The sequence below is a fragment of the Serinus canaria genome, chromosome Z (assembly GCF_022539315.1).
Source record: "Serinus canaria isolate serCan28SL12 chromosome Z, serCan2020, whole genome shotgun sequence".
In the NCBI taxonomy this organism is placed as follows: Eukaryota; Metazoa; Chordata; class Aves; order Passeriformes; family Fringillidae; genus Serinus; species Serinus canaria.
This window is the reverse complement of record NC_066343.1, coordinates 2,726,081-2,738,295: the sequence shown is the minus strand read 5'-3', so window position 1 is coordinate 2,738,295 and position 12,215 is coordinate 2,726,081. Positions and strand designations below refer to the sequence as shown.

Here is a 12,215-nt window from a genome sequence, read left to right as displayed (position 1 = left end):
GTGGTTGTAATGCCATAGCCACTGTCTTTGCTGTGGGGGAAAAATCACATACTGGGTGGTTTTTTTGCTTGCGTTTCAGCTTTCTTGCCCTCAAAGCTATCCTGGTGCTCAGCCAGGACAGCTAAGTTTTTTGCTGTAACTGTGAGGGAACGGAGTCTGAAGCCATGTGGACATGTCTAGATTATTACTTGGTATTACCTCTTGTCACTTCCTTCCCAGAAGGAAGGGGAATGGCTTGTGGTCGGGAAGAAGAGCATGGGTGAAGAGGATCTCTCTGCCATTTTGTTCATTTGTGGGTCACACTGGGTCAGCTCAGGTTCAGTGAGCATTTTTTGCACGTAAATCACCCTCTTTTATGTGTATTTTTTTTATTGATACTGTTACTGTTTGTTTTCTTATTTCATTGCTGTTTCCAGTAAATTCTTCTTATTTCAACCTATAAGCTCTGTCTTTTTTGTCTCCCACCACATACAAAGAGCAGAAGAGCAGTGGGAGGAGTGGGGTCTGGTTTGGATTAGTCTTGGTTGGGGGGTATCACTTAATTAGGGAGTAATGTTCCTGAACCATGACAAAAGCCTCTTAGACCACGTCCTGCATGGAAATTTTGGAGCTGCTCTGGTGGTAGTAATGCATCATATAGTTTAATTTTGTTCTCCTCAGTGAAAAAGTTTTTGTCTCATGTAAGGCAAATTTTTGCAAAAGGAGGGAGAAAAATGCAACAGGTGAAAACAGGTGAAAAGCATCATTTAGAACTCATGAAAGATGCTTTTGTAACAGGATATTTTTATACTTATATGAATTTAAGTGTCATGATTTTTTTGAAGGGTGGGGTGAATTGCAAAAGTTTGCCTGCCCCAAGGCTCCCTGAGGCAATGGGACAAACTGTACACGACTGACAAGGTATTACTGGTAGGTAAGATCTAGCCTCTCCAGGGACAGGAGATCAAAGACTTCTGTTTCCTTCTGGCCTCCCAGCCAGCGTGCAATTCAGTTCTCCCGTATTTAACTCACATACCATATTTGTTTATAGTAGCTTATCAAATTAGGAGGAGAAATTATTTTGCTGTGATAAATGGTAATTAGAGAAACCACCTTCAAATAAATTCTTTAAAAGCTGTATGGCATATTTCCCTATTTGTGTGCATTTCACTTTTCCCTTGTCTCAGAAAAATGTGATTCCTACTTCTTGATTTTAAAAAAAACCCCAGAAGTAGAAGGTTACCAGATCTGAAAACTTAATTTTGTAGTCTTTACTTTTTTCTTTATGTGACTTCTTTTATTTTGATTTATTAGAAGTTCAAGATGGGGATCCGAGCTGCTCTGCTCAGATCCCCATCGGAGTGGTTCAAGGCCTCCAGACTTAAGGCCTCAAGGCTTATGACTTTCTGGCAACAGTCTACTTTGGGGGGAAGAAAAATAAAAAAGGGGGGAAAAAAAAGAAATAAGTAAAATTTGGCACTGAAACACAAAATGCGTGAACCTGTCACAGTAAGCAGTCTCAAAGGGCAAGCTGCTTTGCAGAGCTAATTAACCTTAGGAGCTAATTACACAAATATGCAAATGTTGTTTAGACAATTCCATGTGTTATCGACTCAGGTAGTCCATCATATCTGCAGACCTTGCAGTGTCTAGGTGTTAGAATCTGGAATAGTTGATAAGGCTTCAGTTGCTGCATCACTCTCACCTGGTATTTAACAATTAATGACTGTGATATTACACTGGTAAATTTAACCTGTTTTTGAATGCAACAGAATGTAATACTGTATTCACAGTGTGCATACTGCTTATCTGTGTATACCTAATGGCTCCAACCATTAAAATGTTATATACCTTTCGACTCCTAGCACTAGCCATGCTGGAAAATATGAGTTCACTCCCTCCACTTTTCTGCCCAATGTATGGCCCAGGAGTAGCCTTGTTTGGATTACTTTGTATTGCATAAACATTGCACTAGGGCCTTTTCACATCATACAGTTCTTAATCTTTTCTTCCCTTCATGTCTAATTATAGATATAATGATCAAGAGGAAGGGTTTCCAGAGGGATGGAGTAATTCTATGTCAAACTTATTTTGACATAGAATTACCTGCTGCAGATGACCAGATTTCAGCAGTGGGAAGTCTAAGTTCAAGTTTTCCTGCCTGTCTCATCTCAGTCTGTTTCACAAAGAAGAATGCATTCAGTCTGAGGTGCCTTTTGAGGTACATAGTGTGATATCTCCAGGCTAATGTCCATTCATTTCTGTACATTTGGTAGATAATAATGTAAACTCTGACCAGAAGACACCCTCTCTATCAAATAATTTTACAATGTTCTATATAAGTGCATCCAATTTAGCTTCAGTGAAATTACAGAAAGCAACAGCTGCCTGAGACTCACCTTTCATGCTGAAAATGCAGCATCCTGTCTCATAATTTAATCCAAGCCAGGCAGTAGAGGTTAAACCTCACAGACCTAGTGCAATTTGAAATCCTAAGGAGATCAGCTGTGCACTGCTCCTGCAGCTGGATATTCCATGTACAGAACTGGAGCCAGGTCTGAGGTGTTTGTGGTATGGGCTTGTTACAAGGGGGAAAAATAAGCAGATATTTTCTGAAGAAAGGGCTTTTCTTCTAAGCATGTAGAACTCCTCCAGACTCTTTCTTACACATATGTGCTTTTCTTACCTTGTTTAGGGTTTAGCAGAGTATACAGCAACCCAGTTTATCCTGACATTTTATGTTTTTTTGTTTTTTTTTAAACTGGTAATAAAGGAAGTGACTGTTTATATTTAACTGATTCTAGCTCATTTATTTTTGCTTTTATATAATCGTGTTGAGTCTTTGTACTAGACTGTGAAGCTGTGAAGTTATTAATTTAGTTTACTAGACCACTGGTTATGCTTTGATTGATGAAAGCTTTTTTGGGCTGAGTTCATAAGCTTTTTGCTGATGTCTTGTGTAATCTAAAATGGTGTGCCTTTACTAGCAGTGTGTCAAATAATAAATCCAAAGTAACGTGAAAATGCTATATTATGCAGAAAAAAATGTCCTCTTTTTCAGATTGTTCAAACAGTGTTGGGTACCTATACAAAAATTGCTGTTAAAGTATCTATGGCAACATTATTATTGAAAACAAGAACCTCCTGTGTATATAACTAAGATAAATCTATTAGAAAAATCAGTAATTCTGAAACTTTCTTAGTATTTTAATGTACTTTTTTTGCCGTACAAAAAAGAGATTATAGAGTACATCAGTTTTGCACAGGAAACTCTTGTTCGAGTTGTCCTTCAGCTTTATCTTAATAACTGATTTGTCAATCATATTTTCTTTATGTAATTTCTTCTAAAAAATTTCCCTCATTCTTCACAAAGGGAGGAGTCTTTACTTTCTGTACCTATCTATACAAACAAATTTCAAATCAGCAACAAACTGTTCTGAAATAAGTAGTTTCTTATACTGAGGTAATTTACAGTAAGTGATACGGAATTTGTTAAAGCTACATTCTGTCATAGTCAATGAAGAGCAGAATCTGTCCAGGAGCAGGAGAAATTCAGGGTTTTCTGTCTTATAGTCACTGCTGCTGAAGCAGAATCATTATTCTAAAAACTTTGAGTCAAGATCCATAAAAGATTTGTTGCCATCTCACTCTTACTTAGAAAACAGGGTATGAGAATAGAAATAAAAGCCAGAATCAACCGCATTATTTAGTTGTGTCTCTTCCCACTGATTTTAAATATTATAAGAGCTTAAATCCCCAAAACTGAGTTGCAGAATGGAATTGTGATCTAGATCACCACAACATTTTTGATAAATTTCAATAATTCACAATGTGTAATTAGCAGCTTCTGATTGCCAGTGGCTTTTACTGGTTTGTGCTTTCTTTTTCCTAAGAAAACAAGGCTTTTCTTGTCTGTGTCTGAGGTAGCTAAGGATATGAAGTTGTTGCTGGCACCGACCAAAGGGAAAAGGGATGCAAACTTTAGGAAATTATATGACCTTCACTGATCAGCTCTTTCTGGCATTCAAGAGCCTGGGAAGAGCCAGCATTGTTATCCTGGTTGTGTGAAATATTGGCAGAGCAGGGTACCTAGCAGAGCATCTTATTCTTGTTGCCTGAGACTAGACCAAATTTGTAACAACCCAAGAAAAAGGGAAAATCTAGAGAGGTATAGTTCTTTCCAAGAGCCTTAAGCTCAGACAACCTTGAGTTTTGATGAGACTGCACTAAAATCAATGTGTGTCCCTGTAGTGCCTTCTGTGAATCTTACGCTGGCTGATTTTGACAAATCTTGTTCAGCAGTAAGAAAACGTTGTCCCCTAGCTAGCAAAAACTCCAAAGTAATGACTGCCACCAGTCAAGAGATGTTTTGTTTGCACCATGTCTCATAGTCTGCAGTCACAAAAAGTAGGATTTGAAAGAGTAGTTGCAAATACCATAATTTTAATCTTAATTCAGGTTTCCAGTGGCTCATAGTATGAAATAAAAGTAAAAATTGAGATTAAAGGCCTTTACTAACCTAAATTATTTTACAATTATGTATTTATATTGTTCTTACCTGTTATTATTTACCAACCTAAGGCATAAGTACTTTAAACAAACCTTCAGTGAATAAACATTTGACAAATGAGTTGTCAAAAGAATAAAAATCTGAGCTATGACTCATAATTCCTGTGAATGGCTCTGTTTAGCAGAGTTCTCATCATGGTATTTATGTAAAATTTTGCAGATGTATAATTTTGTTATACTTATTAAAGTAATCTCAGAAAACAACAGTTTTACTGCCTTTATTTAGACAAAAGAATCTGTTCTCTTTTTGATACTAGTGTGTATTCATTTGATCTTTGTTTTAACAAAACATTCTAACATATAGGAACACATTGTTTTTAGACAGAATTGCCATTTTTAAAAAGATAATTGTCACAAACATAATTTCTTTCTGCAGGATAATGGCTCTCCTGAAGAACATGCGATTTATGTTTGGGACCATTTTATTTCCCAGTCAGCTGCAGAGAATGTGTTTTTTGTTGCTCACAGTTATGGTGGACTTGCCTTTGTAGAGTTGGTAAGTGTGAATTCTCCATTGCTGTCTTTTCTGAAGACTGTCACAGATTTTCTACATTCTTTGTGATCACCTTCTTGAAAGTAGCTAGGTAGAAACAACTGCCAGTGGCCATGTACAGGTTGGTCAGGATTTCTTTGCAACCAGAAGGTCGCTCATCTTTTCTAGTTTTGAGATAGACAGTAAGGTCCCAAGTGTGCATGAGCCTGAAAGACTGTGGGGGAAACAGAACATGCAGCATCCTTCTTGTCCAGACTATGTACTGAAAGGCAACAGTTTCTGCTGTGGGGCAGAAAAACCTGGGGACATATGAGACTAAGGACATATAAGAACAGTTTTAAAGTGAAGTCACAGACACAAATGCAGCTTTTTGTATATAGAATGGAGCTGAATGTGCAGGGAAATATGGCAGTTTAATTCAGTTTTTGCAGTTTTTCTACAAAGATCTGCAGAACTTGCTGGAAGGACTTCTGTTTTCTCATTTATTAGGCTCTGCAGCAATATAAGGTGGGAAAAACTTTGCTTAGTGTAAAGCTGTTCTACATCTGGTGCTGAAACTGCTGAGCATCTAGTTTGTCAGTCTTTCACTCTTTTCTCTAGAAGCAGATCTCTCGACCCCATCTGGTGTACCAAGCTGCCTGTTAAACTTGTGTACCATTCTGTCAATGTAGCTACAGTCTCCTCATATGATTTTAAAACAGTATCATAATCAGGTTATGTTTTATTGAAGAAAACTACAGAAAAGTAAGAGTCCTGTTTTGTGGAAAGTTAAATTGCAGAGCATTAGAACTGATTTTATAGACACAGGAAACAGCAGACATATATGTACATCTTTCGTCTACAACACATTAGTTTAATTTAACTGAAAGGTGATTAAGGTGTTTCCTGCCTGAACATAAGATGAATGCTTTAGGATGCGTTCCATTGCATGTTCCTGTTGCTCTTGCAATGTCATGAACATTAGGGAGCAATTGTTCTGTCTTGGCTTTCCTGAGTTGTGATTTTCAGCTGCTCTGTGTTTCAGCCCAGGTTATTCTGGTGCGACTTGCGGGTCCAAAGTAAAGCCTTGGCAGAATTTCTCTATGTTTTGTGAAGCCACATTGTTTGGGTCACCAGCTGCCCAGAGATATATACATGTAGCAGAGGGCAGGAATAAAAAGCAACTGGAGACTTTTCTCAGTGTTTCCTAAACAGAATGCTGACTTGAAGGAGGCTTGGAGTGTTTTTCCCTCACATTTCAGACAATGGCTTGAGGTGGCCTGGGTAACAGATGACCAAGGTGTCATTCCCATTTTCTCTGTTTTTCTTGTCACACTGGTGGATATTCTTCACTTTTGTTCTGCTTTAATATGAAGCACACTGATGTTTCAGAGTAAGACTTGACTTCTGACCTTAGGGCTTCCAGGGTCAGGGTGCTCAGGGCCTGTGAAGTTATCACAAGCTTAGCAAAAATTTTTATCAATTGCAGGAAGCAACCAGCAAGTAAGAAGTTCAGAAGTATTTTTGTCAGAAAAACAAGATGGTCTCAGTAAGGGTCAGCTTCTGTAGTCTGCTGTCTCTGCAGGAGATGCATGCCTGAGAGAAGGAATATAATACATATCCATTGACACATCATATATCTGTCATGCAAAACTAGACCTGAAATGTATTTTTAATGCAACTCAATGTTTTTCTAAAAAATCAAAGAATAATTTAGGCAAAGGTAGTTTGATATTTGAGTAATATTAAAAGCCATTTAATTAAATAATTCATACACCGAAGAACATATCATTGAAATAAACCCTGAACTATTTCATCAAAGTATTCATTTATAAGGTTTTATTTTGTTATTGTCTCCTTTCTCTTAAACTTTATATCCATACGGCACTTAGTAATTGCAATGAGCTCCAAAAAGAAACAGAGCAGCTGATGGGCAATTACTGTCTTATGACAAATACATTTTCGATCACTTCACTTTCTTCTCTGATTCATGTGGGGGTGATGATGAAGTTGATAGAACAGCTACACCATATAGCAACTGTACCACCTCTACACTTCCTTTGCAAGTTTTTGGGTTAACTGATTCATGAAATTGTAGGTTACAGTTGTTATGGAGACCTGTTGCACAGCTGCTCCTTCTGCATTTCTGCCTATTACAGGAGAGCAGTGTGAAGCATATGGCTTTAATTTGGAGTGAAGGTTTCTGCCTGAGCCCTCAGAATTTTATCTTGCCTGCAGGGAAAAAGAAAACAAGCAAAAATATTTTTTTAAAAAATGTGTTTTCAATTAATATCTTCTTAGTCAATTTTCCATGTTCAGTGCTGTGAGGTCTCTCATGATGGCTTGCAGTCATCTCAGCTACAGCTTGCCACTTAATGATGGTGTAAGGCTCCTGATGGAAATGGGATGTTCTGGCATTAAGAAAAACCCAGTGAAAGCTGATATTAGGCAAAGTCTTGTTCATGGACATTCATACCATTGTGTGGGAGGAGCTGCTGCTCTCCCAGGAAAAGGCAAAGAACAATACTCATTCTTCCACAGACAGTACCCATCCAGGTGCTCCTTTGTCTGAAGCTGCTGAGGAAGGTTGCATAGGAAAGGCAGTGCTGCTCTGCCTTGTCCATTGATTGGCATGCTCTTTGTTGGGAAACACGAAGGGAAAGAGAGCAGATAGGATCATCACATATGAAACTGGTATAAAAGGAGAATAATTTTTATTTACAAAACTTTGGTGTCCAAATTCTGGTCTTCATTCCAAATTTCTCACCATTAAAATAAGGCTGTGTTCTGGAAATCCTTCATTAAGCAATGAAGATAAGGCTTGGCTGCAATTTTCAAATACATGCCACATCAAAAAAAAAATTTTATTGATCTTTTTGATATACATTGTCTCATATCTGTGATTGCTGGATATTCAGACAAATAGGGTGAGTCTGCAATATCGTGCTCAAATACACAGAAACTGTTACCCAGTTATTGCAACATAGGCACACATTTTCTGTACCTTGGTGTGTCATAGATTACTAGGGGAATAACTGAAAGTTATTAAAATATGTGGAAAATAAAGTTTCACCCATAAATGTACTAAGTTTTATTGTTCTGTTGTTTATAGGTTGAATTACAAATGGTAAATCATAAGCCATATGTTAGACTGTATCTTAATGTTTAGTAAATTAAACTTTGTGTAATTGCAGTTTGAAATTAACATGCATGTGATAATATCTGCATGTAAATTACTTTTTGAATGCACAACACTAAAAATAATTGTTGGGTCATTGTGTTTTGCTAATTGCTTATTACTGATTTTGAAAAACTCAAGCCATGATTCATGAACACATCTCAGGTTCCTAATTCTGTTATCCCTTGCACAATTTAGTCAGGGATTTATTTTCAGAATCAGTTTGCTTTACTTGACAGTAAATTGTGGAACTTTGCCAACTCCAAGCTTATAATAATTTTATGAAATTTAACAGAAAGTGAGAATTTCAAGTTGATGGAGTCAATTTTATATTTAGTTTACAGAAAATAAGAAGTTTCTGGTACAACGCCTCCTTTGAGTTTTCCTGCCAAATTTTATGCGTTTACAATTATTTTGCTTTAAATATAATGTTTTTCCTTGTCATTGCCTGCATGAAAGACCCACACAGAAGAATCTTTGTGGAACGCTTCTGCTGTTTGCTTCCTTTATTTCTGAGATCCTCGGCTTTGCATTTTCAGTTATTTCCTCATAATCTTAAAACTAGAGTTGCAGCTTTTTTGTTTCAATTTTAGTTAAATGCTATCTTTTAGAAAAATACCGAATATCATGGGAATAATGAAAAAATTGTAAGAATCATTAATAATATCTCCATCTTACATCATTCATACTGCTGTGGAAATATGAAATACACACGGGAAGGTAATAATTAGGAGAAGGAAAGTAGGTTGTCTTCAGCAGGTGTAAACTATTCATTATGGTTCTTTGGCTAAAATACTGGGTGTATGTATTGACAATTTGCACAAAGGTGTAGGTAAAATGGCAGGAGGATGTCCTTTTAGCAAGCTTTGTTACAATGAGAGCCCTTAAAACACACTGATCAATTTACTGTATGCACTGTAGAGTGCGAATTCCATCAAATCTGCAAATTTTGGCAATTTGAAATAATTTTAGATCCGTCATTTTGAGATCCTCTCTGCAATATGCTGCCACTTCATTTTGCTGTATTGTGCTGAGTATGGCAAGGACCTGGCCCTGACTGGCACCGATAGGTGCCATAATAATGGTGATAGATAGGCACCTGCTGAGCTACCTGTAAGTCTCTGAGGCTGCATCATTATTCTGCCACCGGCAAAATGCAATTTAAGAAACTTGATGGCTAGGCTGTGAACCTATCATTAGTTTTTCATTAATTTAATTTCCTGAAGTCTCAGACTGAATGGTTTGTTATATTTGGCTTTTTATAAATTCTTATATAAATATATCTATTTATTTTTTAATTCAGTTTGCCTGGAAAATTGATGAGTGGGTAATGTGGACTTGCAACTCTTAATTCCCCTGGCTGACATGTTAAATCGAAATACGTCTACTGATGTGTGTTAGAGATAACATGAGATCTGTGATAGCTGTAGGAAGCATGGAAAAGAGCTAGAAGTAGAGGGCTGTGAAGGAAAACTCCTCAGTGACCAGGATTCTTATTGTGAAGACAAAAACAAAATACCACTGTGCTTTAAAGCTTTGTGAGCATGTAACTGGGGAAAAATAAAAAAAGAAAAAAAAAAGACACTTTAGATGTTGAATATCAGTTGGGATAGCTATGTGGGATGCTGTCTTGAAGGTTTATGGGGACTTGGCTTGTATGTCCAGTCTTTAGACAAGTCATCTCACTCAACACTACCTGATTTAGGTCTTGGATTTTTCTGTGTTGGGCCCTTACAATAGCATATTTTTGAGGCAGGTCTAATTTAGTGCTCACATTCAGAAAAACAAGTCTGAAAGTAAAAATGATATCTTGATTCTGTTCTGGTTATTTATTTCAGCAATTCTTTGTTCTCCTTCTTGAAAAAGTACTTGTTCATCTGAAAAAGATCAAATGAGAAATGAGGGTGGACAAGAGAAGCTAATGGTTGAACCAGTAGTCAATTGTATAAAAAAGGATTGCACAGGAACAGGGTCTCTAGCCTTGATGCTATTTTTTTTAGTATTCCTGCTACTGATGTGAGCACACAAATTAAATATGTGGTCCTGAAATTGGATCCTGGCATTAAGTGATGGAGTATTCAGAAGTAGAATTTCTGCAGTAATAATAAGTTACATTCTATGCCAGGACAGTTAGGCATTGACTGGTCAGTGCCTTTGTGCACAAAGAGTGATCTCATCAACAGAGAAGAGCAGGGCTGGAGAAATCCTTGGACAGATGGCTTCATTGCCAGTGGCTGTAAGTGAATGACTAGGTAATGTAACAAGAGTCAGATATGATACTGTGATGTTTTTGCTCTTTCTGTCCCAGGAAGGGGAGTATTAATGCTGTCCAGCTTGCTGCTGTGATTCATCTGAGGTAATTTGACACATTTGGGAAGATTAAGTCAAGAGATATGGGGAAGAGGTGTTCATATGCTTCAATGGAAAGCATATTTTGCCAGAAACAATGAAGGATTCTCAGACCTGCTGTGACATGATGCCAGCATGGACAGGTCCTAGCTATCATAAGCCATAGAGATACTATATGCATGCTTTAGGCTTATCAGCCTTTAAAAGTGCTATGTTAATTGCTAATCCTCTTATGTTAACTTTAGTAGCTATATCTATAAAGAGAAAGTTCAGCATCTGCTTGTATTTACTGCAGAAACTGAGCTTAAAAACAAGGCTTGTTCAGCCTGGTAAAGGAAAGCTTAGAAGGATTGGTAGCACTCAGCAAATACATCTGGACAATAAACAGCAGGGAGGGAGAGCCTTATAAGCCAAAGAACAATGTTGGCACAGGAGCAAATGGATTAAAACTGGTCATGAATAAATTTAGGGTGGAGTTAGGTCTCTCGCCATTAAATAAGAAAGTCCTGCTTGGGAAAAGGACTGAGGCAAAGCTGCTGCCAAGCATGACCCACGCATGGCAAGAGTTATATGAGTAATTTGCTGAGACTCTTGGTCCTTGGTGTGACCCAGAAGTCTGTGTTCCTGTGAAAGACATCATATGCAGGTACATATTTTCAGCCATGAACAATTTGACCACTTTTTGGATTAATTTGTCTGGAGTTGATGCTGCTGTGACTTGAGGCTCACTCCACTGGAATAGCTGAGTTTTAACCAAAACCAGGTCAAACCTGTAACACCAGTGTTGGCAAACAACTTTGTTCCTTCCTCTTTAGTTAGAATTGTAGAATCAAAGAATATACTGAAATGGAAGGGACGCATCAGGATCATCAAGTCCAACTCCTGGCATAGGACACCCCAAGAATCACAACATATCCCTGAGAGTGTTATCCTTACGCTTCTTGAACTCTGTCACAGGCTTGGTGCTGTGACCACTTCCCTGGGAACCTATTCCATTGCCCAACCACTCTCTATGGTGAAGAACCTTTTCCTGATATCCGAACAAAATCTCCCATTACTCAGCTCTCTGCCATTTGCTCAGATCCTGTCACTGGTCATAAAAGTGAAGAGGTTCCTCCTCATCCCCTCCTGAGGATGTTGAAGGCCACAATGAGGTTTACCCTCTGTCGCCTCCAGGCTGAACAGACCAAGTCACCTCAGCCACTCCTCATACAGCTTCACCTCAAGGCCCTTTATTATCATAATTACCTACTGTGGACGAACTCTAATAGTTTTATATCTTTCTTACATTTTGGTGCCCGAAACTGCCCCCAGCACTTGAGGTGAGGCTGCCCCAGTGCAGAGCAGAGCAGGACAATCGCCTCCCTTGTCTGGCTGGCTGGATCCCAGATGCCAGGGCACTGCTGACTCATATTCACCTTGCTGATCCACTGACCAGGACCCCCAGGTCCCTTTCCACAATGCTGCTCTTCAACCTCTTGTTCCCTAGTCTGTACACACAACCAGGTCTGTCCCATTGGCGTTGAATAACAGGAACTTGGGGAGCAGACTTGTTTTTGGAAACAGTGGACTTTTTTTTGCTAGTGCTTTTTGAAATGCACAAACTTGAGGTAGAAAGCAACAGGCATAGCATATCCTGTGATGAAGTTTGCAACTGTAAGGAATTTA

At 38.2% G+C, this 12,215-nt stretch overlaps 1 protein-coding gene across 2 annotated transcripts in view; it reads left to right on the top strand.

Annotated features, from left to right (window-relative positions):
- FAM172A (family with sequence similarity 172 member A) overlaps window positions 1–12,215 on the top strand; it is a 259,377-nt gene that overhangs the window by 148,395 nt on the left and 98,767 nt on the right. For both annotated transcript variants that reach the window (XM_050986881.1, XM_050986880.1), the window contains one exon: window positions 4,925–5,044. In XM_050986881.1, coding sequence (XP_050842838.1) covers window positions 4,925–5,044 — 120 coding nt within the window. The remainder of the gene's footprint in view (window positions 1–4,924; window positions 5,045–12,215) is intronic.